The following is a 13084-nucleotide window of genomic DNA, read 5'->3' as shown; positions in this document are numbered from 1 at the left end:
ACTGAAAGTAACTATGATATTGGCAACCGCGAACTCTTAGCCATTAAATGGGCATTTGAAGAGTGGTGCCACTTCCTGGAGGGGGCTAGGCACCAGGTAACGGTCCTTACCGACCACAAGAATCTGGTTTTCCTAGAATCTGCCCGGAGGCTAAACCCGAGACAAGCTCGATGGGCGTTATTTTTTACCAGATTCAATTTTTTGGTTACCTATTGGGCTGGGTCTAAAAATATTAAGGCTGATGCACTGTCGCGTAGCTTCATGGCCAGCCCTCCTTCGGAGGAAGATCCTGCTTGTATTTTGCCTCCAGGTATAATCATTTCCTCGATCGATTCTGATTTAGTCTCTGATATTGCTGCTGATCAAGGTGCAGCTCCCGGGAACCTTCCTGAGAACAAGCTGTTTGTTCCCCTGCAATTCCGGCTAAGGGTACTTAGTGCGGAGTCATGATTTTCCCTATCTGGCCATCCAGGCATCCTGGGTACCAAACACCTCATTTCCAGAAATTATTGGTGGCCTGGGTTGCCTAAAGACGTTAATGCCTACGTCGCCGCTTGTGAGGTTTGTGCTAGGTCCAAGACTCCCAGGTCCCGACCAGCGGGCTTACTGCGTTCGTTGCCCATTCCCCAGAGACCTTGGACACATATCTCCATGGATTTTATCACCGATTTGCCTCCATCCCAAGGCAAGTCGGTGGTGTGGGTGGTGGTGGACCGCTTCAGTAAGATGTGCCACTTTGTGCCCCTCAAGAAACTACCCATCGCCAAAACGTTGGCTACCTTGTTTGTCAAACACATCCTGCGTCTCCATGGGGTCCCTGTCAATATTGTTTCGGACAGAGGGGTACAATTTGTTTCATTGTTTTGGAGAGCCTTCTGTATGAAGTTGGGGATTGATCTGTCCTTCTCCTCTGCCTTCCATCCTGAAACCAATGGCCAAACGGAGAGGACTAATCAATCTCTAGAACAATACTTAAGGTGTTTTGTCTCTGACTGTCAATTTGATTGGGTCTCTTTCATTCCCCTCGCCGAATTTTCCCTTAATAACCGGGTCAGTAACTCGTCAGGGGTCTCTCCTTTTTTTTGTAATTTTGGGTTTAATCCACGGTTCTCCTCCGTTTCACCTGGTAGTTCCAACAATCCCGAGGTAGAGGTCGTTCATCGGGAACTGTGCACAGTCTGGGCCCAGGTTCAGAAAAACCTAGAGGTGTCCCAGAGCGTACAAAAAACTCAGGCTGATAAAAAACGTTCTGATAACCCCCTGTTTATGGTCGGGGATCTGGTGTGGTTGTCGTCTAGGAACTTGCGTCTCAAGGTTCCGTCCAAGAAGTTTGCTCCCCGGTTTATTGGGCCGTATAAGGTCATTGAGGTCCTCAATCCTGTCTCCTTCCGGCTGGAGTTACTCCCGTCTTTTCGGATACACGACGTGTTTCATGCCTCCCTCCTCAAACGCTGCTCCCCGTCCTTGGCTCCCTCGAGGAGACCTCCTGTTCCCATCCTCACCCCTGAGGGGGTGGAATTCGAGGTGGCCAGGATTGTGGACAGCAAGATGGTTCAAGGCTCCCTCCAGTACCTGGTCCATTGGAGAGGATACGGGCCCGAGGAGATGACTTGGGTACCCGCCCGGGATGTTCACGCTGGGGTATTGGTCAGGAGGTTCCACCTGCGTTTCCCCAGTAAGCCAGGTTCACTTAGAAAGGGTCCGGTGGCCCCTCATAAAAGGGGGGGTACTGTAAAGGATCTGCCAGGCACAGCTTCGGGGTTAACTCCCAGAACTAATCAGTCAGCACCTGAGAATACATCCCTGAGACTGACTCCTGCTTCCACCATTCAGGCTGGCAGGCTTAGGAGTGGGAGAGCCTATCGTAACCTGGCCAGACTCAGCTAGCTCCCGCCCTCGGTCTATTTAAGCCTGCACTTCCTGTCCCTCGGTGCTTGTGATTCTTTCCTTGTGGTTTCCTGGCCCAGCTACAGCTCCTGCTATTTTTGATCCTGCTCCATACAGACCCTGGCTTACCGACTACTCTTCTGCTTTTCGTTTTGTACCTCGCACACTCCTGGCTTGACTCGGCTCGTTCACCACTCTGGTTGCTCACGGTGTTGCCGTGGGCAACGGCCCCTTTTCCTTGCTTGTGTTCCTTTGTATGTTTGTCGTGTTTGTCGTGCACTTACTGAGCGCAGGGACCGCCGCCCAGTTGTACCCCGTCGCCTAGGGCGGGTCGTTGCAAGTAGGCAGGGACAGAGTGGCGGGTAGATTAGGGCTCACTTGTCCATCTCCCTACCCCCTGCCATTACACTGCTATTGACTGATCCGTTATTTTTATTATTTCCCCCTATTAAAATTGTAAGTGTATAATGGTGAACTGCTATTAATGGGATGTAACTGATTGGCTCATTTGCAGATTACGAAAATTCCATATTGTGACTTTGAAACCAGCAGCAAGGAGCGTTTAGCTGCTGTTTACTAATTTGTTGTTCTCATTATATGCCCCTATTAAAACTTTAAGTGTGTAATGGTAAACTCTGTGAAAGGGATGTAAGTGTGATTGACAGGTTAAGAAAATCCTAAATTGGGACTTGAAAACTATCAGCAATTAGGGACTAGCTGCTGTTGACCGATCTGTTGTTCTTATTATATGCCCCCTCATTCTGGATATAGGTGGGGTGCACAGTGAAATCTGATGACTTGGGAACGCGACTTACCAGGATTCGGATTGTCGTGAAGAGCCACCACGTACTTGGATCTTTTTCTCAGTCCTTCTAGGAAGGTCACCACAAGTTCTCGGATATCTTCTGCATTGTTGGATGTGAAGGTGTACTCATCTCCCTTAATGGTGGCCAAGGTGAAGCTCTGCCCCTGCAGCTTACCCCCTCTAAGAAACCACAATGACAGGAGGTAATCAGAGAACATATTTATACGCAGATTAGGGTGTGATCCAAACATACAAACTGTTCCTCCTTACCGTTGCACAAAGTAGATCCGTCAGGTTTCTATCCGAGGGCAGAACGGAAAAGCGGGCGAGGGGCTGAGCCCAGGGAAATATAGGTTTCTATGATGCATTCAGTGGGGTGGGAAAGCAGGACTCACAGGCTTTCTCTATGTGTTAGCGGGGGAAGCAGGACTCACAGGCTTTCTCTATGTGTTAGCGGGGAAAGCAGGACTCACAGGCTTCCTCTGTGTTAGCGGGGGGAAGCAGGACTCACAGGTTTTCTATGTGTTAGCAGGGAAAGCAGGACTCACAGGTTCTCTATGTGTTAGCAGGGAAAGCAGGACTCACCGGCGTTCTCTATGCTTGGGTGAGGGAAGCAGGACTCACAAGCTTTCTCTATGAATGGGTGGGGGAGGCAGGACTCACAAGCTTTCTCTATGAGTGGGTGGGGGAAGCAGGACTCACAGGCTTTTTCTATGAGTGGATGGAAAAGCAGGACTCACAGGCTCTCTATGTGTTAGCGGGGGAAGCTGGACTTACAGGCTCCCTCTATGAGTGGGCGGGGGATGCAGGACTCACAGGCTTTTTCTATGAGTGGACGGGGGAGCGGGACTCACTGGCTTTTTCTATGAGTGGGCGGGGGAGCGGGACTCACTGGCTTTTTCTATGAGTTGGCGGGGGAGCGGGACTCACTGGCTTTTTCTATGAGTGGGCGGGGGAGCGGGACTCACTGGCTTTTTCTATGAGTGGGCGGGGGAGCAGGACTTACTGGCTTTTTCTATGAGTGGGCGGGGGAGCGGGACTCACTGGCTTTTTCTATGAGTGGGCGGGGGAGCGGGACTCGCAGGCTTTCTCTATAAATTCTGGCAGCAGTTAAACAGCTTTTTACATGAAATTACTGAATCGCACAATAGAAAACAATATATATCGCTTAGTTCAGCCCCTCCCCCTCTATCCTTTTTTCTCTCAGGAGACCTGACAGATCCACTTTAAACCAGAAGTGATCAATTCCGATAGTCCGGAGGTATATTTAATGGCGGCATTATTTTCTTCTTTTTTTTTTTTAACACAATTTATGATTTTATGGAGAATATCTTTTAGATACAAATGGGGATCAAACACAGAGGCGGTGTATAATTATTTTTATAGACACCATTAACTTCTATGTGAAAATACAACATTAGCATTTACCTGCTGCTGGACACGGCTGTGATCTCGGGGAAGGACAGCTCCAGGAGAACCTGCTCTTGCTCATCTACAAAGTAAACCCCAGTCCAGTTAACAGCCACGATCACGTCGTTCTTGGGCAGGCTTGGTCCTGAAAATGACACATGACGTGTGAGTTTTGACGAAATTACATTAAAAAAATATTGATCCGTGTATGATCAAAGGTTCTGCAACTCTCTAATATACTTTGTGTTAAAATTCCTTCTCATTTTCAAGATCTCTGATTGCTGTCAGGGAATGGGAACATTCCTATTTATGTCATGAAGCTGAAATCCTGAACGGACATAATACTTTTCCAAGCCGATGGTTTGTTACAATTATATCCAGTCTAGACAATCCTCTGTAAGCCAAATAGTCTAAACTCCAGGCTGATACAATTTACCTGCACTGAATAGTAGAGGTGCCAATAGGCCCCCATCAGGCACTAGGGCCCAGGAGCATCTGCTACCTCTACTACCAGCTATAGTTAGACCCCTGCCTCCAATGTTACATTTGTGCTGTGAGAAGTATTTGTTCTGTAAGAGTATTCAGTATCTGGATATAAACAATGTTTTGATCTATTAAAAGCAAGCAGAGATCTTGAAAATGGTGAGGAACTGAGACACAACGGCCAGAATTCACTACGACTGGCACACACCTCCTCATAAATTTGGGCGAGTTTGTGTGACACAAACTGAAATCTACGGTAGCTATGAGCTGGCATTGATTTCCGCTATAATTGACGCCATTTACGGCATCAATTATACTAAATCTGTTGAGCCAAGAGTGGCCCCGCCATTCCTGCTAAGCCACTCCCACTTTTTTTTTTAGAAAGGTAGAAAGAGCGGCATGAAGTAAAAAAGAGATTGCATATCTAGGCGCAAAACAGGCATGCGGCGTTTGCAAGTCATCAGCACATTACAGTAGACAATGAGGAAAGGGGCGCCCCCTGCTGTCCAGTATACGACACAGACGGACACAGATCGGAGATACAGGATCACACAGCCGCCTTCAGGTAAAAGAGATCTGGTTACTCTACCTGAGAATTTAAAGGCCTCATAGAATCTGGAAAACAACAAAGGCCACTTAAACCGCGCAAAATCCACCACGTTCTCTTTAACCTTCTGTGCATCCGATCTCCTCTGAGCATATATACCCTGCGGGGGCGACAAAATTGGCATTTACCGGTCATTGTGAGGTTAACTATATTGGACCCAACATATATCAGCTGTATGAATATAACAGTGTGACAGTAGTGATAGTAATTCCCTGACATGTTATAGTGTCAGGTAGCTGCTGGTGAGCAGGAAAGCCACAAGAAATTTTAGGTTCTACAAAATCCAGCACTTTATCAATGGATCGCCACCGCAGCAAATCAGAATGATTATAGTAATGACATTATATTAGGGATTTGCCATATGAGCAGTATCCTCAGGGGCGTAGCTAGGGGGGACAGGCGGGGCATGTGCCCCAGGCGCAACTTAGAGGGGGGCGCCAGTGCCACCTCCTCCTGCACTATAATTGTACTTGCGTCTATAGGACACATTAGAAGCAATGAATGGCCGGGTACGGTCCGTGCCCGACCATTCAGAGCTTTTCTACGAGTGAAGTGGTATCACGCTTCCGTTTCGCTGAAAGGCGCTGACTGACAGGGAAAGTCATTCTGCCCAGCCAATCAGCGCCTTTCATAGATGCTTCGTTCAACCCCTGGAGACCTGTGCAGAAGAGAGCAGGTCTCCATTGCTGCCGGCCGGCGTGGGAACGGGATTAAGGTGAGTTTGAATAGTTTGTTATTTTATTTTAATAAAAACGTGTGTGTCTTTATCTACGGGGGGGGGGCTTTATCTACGGGGGTGGCTTTATCTACAGGGGGGGGGGGCTTTATCTACGGGGGTGACTTTATCTACGGGGGTGGCTTTATCTACAGGGGGGCTTTATCTACGGGGGCTCTATCTACAGGGGGGCTATCTATGGAGCACCATATACAGGGGTGGGCTATATCTACAGGGGGGGCTTTATCTACGGGGGCTCTATCTACAGGGGGGGCTCTATCTACAGGGGGGCTATCTATGGAGCACCATATACAGGGGTGGGCTATATCTACAGGGGGGCTATATACAGGGGTAGGCTATCTATGGAGCACTATACACAGGGGTGGGCTATATCTACAGGGGGGGCTATATACAGGGGTGGGCTATCTGTGGAGCACTATATACAGGGGTGGGTTATATCTACAGGGGGGCTATATACAGGGGTGGGCTATATCTACAGGGGGGCTATATACAGGGGTGGGCTGTGGAGCACTATAGGGGGAGCTATTTGTGGGACACTATATACAGGGGTGGGCTATATGGGGGCACTATCTACAGGGGGCTCTATGGCAGGCACTATCTATAGGTGGCACGGTGTGTGTTTGTGTGGGTATGTGTGTGAGACAGTGTATGGTGCCATTATAATTAGAGGTGCAGTGTATGGCGCTATTATATTTAGGGGCGTAGTGTGAGGTATAATGAGAACTTTATCTTTATTTATAGGTGTAGAAATGTTGGAAAACTGAGAAGCTGAAGACATCTGAGCGGCAAACTGCAGAAATGGGCGGGAGAAGTCTTCATAGAGGTCTGGAAAGGATGGAGAAAAAAAACTAGAATCTGAGACGTCACCGGTGAGTCACTTAATGTAAATGTTCATTCTGCCTCTAATCAGCACTGTAGTCACTGTATGATCTGCAGTGAGATGATGGGTGGTATGATTATGATATGATTTATTTTTTGTGAAACAGCATCTCCCAGCATATCCTTCTCAATGTTCGGGCCATGCCGGGAGCTGTAGTTTTACACCGTACAAACCTATACGGCAGGGGTTGCACTGAATTGAGCTGTATTTGTGCTGGTGTTGTATTTATGTACTGAGCTTTGTTCTGGTGCTGTATATATGTACTGAGCTTGGTTCTGGTGCTGTATATATGTACTGCGCTTTGTTCTGCTGTATATATGTGCTGAGCTTGGTTCTGGGGCTGTATATATGTTCTGAGCTTTGTTCTGGTGCTGTATATATGTAATGTGCTATGTTCTGGTGCTGCATATATGTAATGAGCTTTGTTCTGGTGCTGTGTATAGAACTATATTGCTTGTAAAATGTACAAATGTCTTTATGCTCGAGTTACATAAAAAGAAATGTGGAAAAGAAATGTCACGTCATTGATTGGTAGAGAAAACAAACACGACGAGGGGGAAGGAGATGTCGGGAAAGAGGTTGGGGGGGGGGGCGCCAAACTGAATCTTTGCCCCGGGTGCTGGAGAACCTAGCTACACCTCTGAGTCTCCTAATATATTCTTCATAGTGTCTGTAACCTGGATTTATACTTATGATTCTGAGAATCTTTGATGATTTTCCTTATAATGTATTAAAACTGCTCATCCATAGACTTCTAAATCCACGGCACACAAATATTTGGATAGATATGCGTCTAATATACTGAAAAGGAAATACATCTTCAGATCCTGCACTGTCCCTGGACATTAGGGACAAGTGGAGAACAGAATGTAGCTGTCTTCTTAGTAGTTAATAGTTTTGTAGATTTTGAGCGCCCCCTAGTGATATTACATGATAGTATCTGTCAACAAGCTTGGCCGCAATTTTCAATGACAACCAGCAGAATAGTGAGTGCAGCTCTGGAGTGGCATATCTCCCATGGGAACAAAGCATCGAGCATGTTAAAATCGAATATGCCCGATCCTTCTTTTCCCCGACATCTGCCTTTGGGGGAGAGTCAGGAGACCTTCGTACACATGTGATCGCCGGACGGTTTTGGCGGTTTCAAGCCGATTTATGGTATGTGCGTGGCCACCTTATGTAAAAGTAGAGAACCCCTTTAATGAGTTGGGGCTGTTTTCTTTGTGAGTTCTATAGACATATTTAGGCCTAAAGCACACGACCGTAGTTGTTTTGCGGGCTGCAAAACCACAGATCCGATGCGGTCCATTTGTCCGCAAAAATATGTTTTTTGTGCATCCGCATGTTATCAGGATTCACAGATCCGCAACAAAAGAAATTGATGTCACCAGTTTGTGAAACTCAAAAACCGGATAGTAAAAGGTCCTGAATTTTTGCAGCCCCCCCCACGGATCCGTGAAAACCACCGTCGTGTGCGTGAGGCCATAAGAATGAATGGGTCCGTGTGCTATCCGCAAAAAACGACGGTCATGTGCATGAGGCCTTAGGCTGAATGCACACGATGCGTATTATGTGCGGTTTTGCCACGCGTATTTGTGTAATACAGTACCAGCATAGACAATGAGATTCCAGGGAATCTCATGTCCACGCTGTGGTATTTTTCGGGAGGTAAATTAACCCTGCGGTGCATATCTTCAAAACCGCGGCATTTCAATTTATCCCGCGATTCTGTTTGCGAATTATCTCTCTCTAGTTATGCAGAAATACGCAGCAAAACCCGTAGCACGAAAACACCGCGATTTACACAGCAAAACGTAAAAACCGCAATGAAAAACACATAAAAAAACGCACATCCAGGTGTGGTATTTTTCTGCGAATTTCTTGCGGTTTCCTGCGCTTTTGCGGTGAAATACGCAATGTGTGCATTCAGCCTCAGGGTATGTTCATACGCGTAGCAAAATACATCTGAAAATACGGAGCTGTTTCGAAAAACGTAAAACATTCCGAAAAACGGCAGAAAAATCAGAAGCAGAACACCTACAGACATCTGCCCATTGATTTCAATGGGAAATACGCCGTTCTGTTCCAACGGGGAGTTTTTTTACGCCTCATTTTCAAAAAACGGCGCGTAGAAAAACGCCTAGTAAAAAGAAGTGCATGTCGCTTCTTGAGCCGTTTTTCATTGACTCCATAGAAAAACAGCTCCAAAAATGGCTGTAAAAAACGCCGCTAAAAAAAACGGCTGAAAATCAGGAGCTGTTTTCCCTTGAAAACAGCTCCGTATTTTCAGACGTTTTTTATTCCGCGTGTGAACATGGCCTTACATTTTTAAAAACCTGTGTCCGGCAGGGGTCGTCTTACCTTTTTGTGTGCAGCAATTATGTACTGGGCCCATTTCTCCACGTTTTTGGATGGCGTGATCTCGCGGTCCGGAATATAGGACGGTATAAGATTTAATAATCTTTCCATTATCAGCTCTGAACCATAGTCGACATAGTACTGCTGAGATGCCAACTCTGCTAGATCTTCCTCCTGGGAGAAGGACAAGAATCAAAACGCGTGTGAATAGGAATCGTATAATCCAGTGATCAGTATAAGATTGAGTGAGGAATAATACTTAGACTTAAAGGGCAACTCCACTACAGAAGCTGCATACATTTGGTATAATCATCATTATAGCCTCTTGTTGCCCCCATCACTTCCATTCTCTTTGTATATTCTGCTGGGTTGCTTAGCAACCATGTGTCCTGGTTTGGGTGACCACCATTTCAGTACATGCAGCTACAAGACGGAAGTTGTCACCGAAATTCCTATCTGTTTTACAATACGCTGCTTATCCATGAACCCCATTCCCTCATCCTCCAGCATCAGGAATCATGAGAAGATGATGCATCCTCGGGATAAAAATTAGTGAGTTAAAGGGCTAAATGTGAAACCCCTCTAAGGCGCTGTTCACACAGTTTTTTTGTAGGCAGAAAAATCTGCCTCAAAATTCCGGAGATTTTGACCTGCCTCTTTGCCACGCTTTTTTAGGCCGTGGCCATTGAGCGCCGCGGGCAAAAAACACTGCGAAATGCGCTTTTTCTGCCTCCCATTGTTGTCTAAGGGAGGTCAGAGATGGAAACACCTGAAGAAAGAGCATGACGCTTCTTTTTTCCCGCGAGAGTTTTTTTCCGCCTCCGCCTCACATTGAAATTCATGGGAGGCGTTTTCGAATGTTTTTTGGCGCGATTTCCAAAACGGTTTCCGACACGGTTTCTGCATCAAAAACAGCGCCAAAAAAACTCTGTGTGAACCAGGCCTTAGTGTGTATGAGTTACTGTTTGTTGCTGCTTTAGCAAATATGTTGCGGTGTTGCCACAATATTAACGTTGTTCATGTACAGTAAAGGTCGTATTGGTTAAATATTAACTGGTGTATGAAAATACACGGATTAATTTGCGCTGGCGCTCACCTTATCACACCGGTACTCGCCAAACTTCACTCCCCTAACAATTTGTTGATAAATAAGGTTGGTTGCCACATTGTCCTCTGTAGGATTGTGCCATGGGGTGTAAATTTCTTTCCTGAAGAAGAGTCGCCAGGGGGCGTTCCTTTCCTGTGCACCCTGCTCCTTGGCGTATTGCTCACATTGAGACACGGCGTCCATCACATGATCATTCCCGCTGCCCAACGAGGACACCTGGTGGATGCAGAGGAAAACACACATAAAAGGCATTCAAGTATATGTATATATATATATATATATATATATATATATATATATACACACATATACACACATATACACACACACTAGTCCTTCTCAATGAATTAGAATATCATCAAAAAGTAAATTTATTTCAGTAATTCAATTCAAAAAGTGATATATTCTATAGATTCATTACACACAGAGGGATCTATTTCCAGCATTGTTTTCTTTTAATGTTGATGATTATGGTAAGGGTATGTGCACACACAAAATAAAAAACGTCCCAGAATATGGATCTGTTCTCAACGGAAAACCGCTCCTGATTTTCAGAAGTTTTTTTAATCAAAGTCGCGTTTTTCGTGGCGTTTTTAACGGACGTTTTTGGAGCTGTTTAATGTTGGTCTATGAAAAATGGCTCCATAAACAGCTGAAGAAGTGACATGCACTTCTTTTGAGTAAAAAAATGGCCGCGTAAAAAACGCCCCGTCGGAACAGAACGCCGTTTTCCCATTGAAATAAATGGGCAGATGTTTGGAGGAGTTCTGCTTCCGATTATTTATACGTTTTTCGGGCCGTTTACGGCCCGAAAAATGGGCGAAGACACTTCGTGTGAACGTACCCTAACAGTTCATGAAAATCCAAAATTTGGTGTCAGAAAATTCGAATATTATACAAGCCCAATTTCAAAAATGATTTTTAAAACCGAAATGTTGGCCTAGTGAAAAGTCTGTACAGTATCTGCCCTCAATACTTGGTCGGGGCTCCTTTTGCATGAATTACTGCATCAATGTGGCATGGCATGGAGGCGATCAGCCTGTAGCACTGCTGATGTGTTATCAATGCAGCGTGGCATGGGGGCGATCAGCCTGTGGCACTGCTGAGGTTTTATCAATGTGGCGTGGCATGGGGGCGATCAGCCTATGGCACTGCTGAGGTGTTATCAATGCGGCGTGGCATGGAGGTGATCAGCCTGTGGCACTGCTGAGGTGTTATCAATGCGGTGTGGCATGGAGGCGATCAGCATGTGGCACTGCTGAGGTGTTATCAATGCGGAGTGGCATGGAGGTGATCAGCCTGTGGCACTGCTGAGGTGGTATCAATGCGGTGTGGCATGGAGGCGATCAGCCTGTGGCACTGCTGAGGTGTTATCAATGCGGCGTGGCATAGAGGCGATCAGCCTGTGGCACTGCTGAGGTGTTATCAATGCGGCGTGGCATGGGGCGATCAACCTGTGGCACTGCTGAGGTGGTATGGAGGACCAGGTTGCTTTGATAGCGGCCTTCAGCTCGTCTGCATTGTTGGGTCTGGGGTCTCTCATCTTCCTCTTGACAATACGCTATAGATTCTCTATGGGGTTTAGGTCGGGCAAGTTTGCTGCTGGCCAATCAGGCGCAGTGATACTGAGGTTATTACACCAGGTATTGGTACTTTTGGCAGTGTGGGCAGGTGCCAAGTCCTGCTGGAAAATGAAATCCGCATCTCCATAAAGCTTGTCAGCAGAGGGAAGCATGAAGTGCTGGGAAATGTCCTGGTAGACGCTGCGCTGACTCTGGACCTGATATAACACAGTGACCAGCAGATGACACGGCCCCCAAACTATCACTGACTGTGGAAACTTCACACTGGAGCGCAGGACACTTGGACTGAGACCTCTCCACTCTTCCTCCAGACTCCGGGATTTCCAAATGAAAAGCAAAATTGACTTTCCTCTGAGAACAGGACTGTGGACACCGAGCAGCAGACCCGTCCTATTAGAGGCTTAGGAAACCTTTGCGGGTGTTTTGTGTTGATTCGCAGATTAGAGTGTCACACCGGGAGGCGACAATCTGCAACATTTACCCAATATTCACATTTTCTGAGAGACTAAATTTGGGGTTTTCATTAACTGTTCAAATAATCATCAACATTAAAAGATGAAAATGCTGGCAATAGATCCCTCTGTGTAATGAATCTATAGAATATACAAGAGACACTTTTTGAATTGAATTACTGAACTAAATTAACTTTTTGATGATATTCTAGTTAATTGAGAGGGACTAGTGTATAAATATATGTACTGTATGTATAGTTTGTGTTTTATTTGGGTCAGCCTTAGGTTGGATGGTGCCCTGTGCAGGATTATTCCCCCCATTCCTGCCCCTGCAACGAAAAAAAAAACCAATCCCAGTTTCATTCCCCCCAACCAAGTTATCATCTCCTCCCTCCGTCAGGTATTATGTCATCCCCCCCCCCTCCCGCAGGTATAATTTCCCCCCTAGGTAACCCTCTTCAGGTATCATCTATGCCTTTCCCCCAGATATTATATCACCCCAAGGTAACACCTATCGCCCTCTTAGGTAACACCTCTCTGTATTGTGCGGGTATCGTATGCTACTGTTATCTGGCACTGTGTGGTGGCATTATTTAGGCACTGTAATGTGGTATTATGTTGGCACCATGGTTATCTGGCACTGTGCAGTTTTATTATTTATACACTGTATAAAACAGTTATGTGCGGAAATGTTATGCGTTCACTGCGGCACTATTATATCACCACTGTAGTATTATTTGGTCGCTATATATTACCGTTATTTAGACACTGACCA

The 13084-nt window shown here is 46.2% G+C and overlaps 1 protein-coding gene across 1 annotated transcript in view; it reads right to left on the bottom strand.

Annotated features, from left to right (window-relative positions):
- The window catches only part of MYO7A (myosin VIIA), an 84108-nt gene that overhangs the window by 42343 nt on the left and 28681 nt on the right, over positions 1-13084 (bottom strand). Inside the window, 5 exon segments of the mRNA XM_075851358.1 lie at positions 2703-2872; positions 4121-4247; positions 5175-5292; positions 9170-9340; positions 10263-10490. Coding sequence (XP_075707473.1) covers positions 2703-2872; positions 4121-4247; positions 5175-5292; positions 9170-9340; positions 10263-10490 — 814 coding nt within the window.

Source organism: Rhinoderma darwinii, chromosome 2 (genome assembly GCF_050947455.1).
Source record: "Rhinoderma darwinii isolate aRhiDar2 chromosome 2, aRhiDar2.hap1, whole genome shotgun sequence".
Classification (NCBI taxonomy): domain Eukaryota; kingdom Metazoa; phylum Chordata; class Amphibia; order Anura; family Rhinodermatidae; genus Rhinoderma; species Rhinoderma darwinii.
The sequence above is the reverse complement of the archived record's forward strand: the minus strand, read 5'-3'. Positions and strand labels throughout refer to the sequence as shown.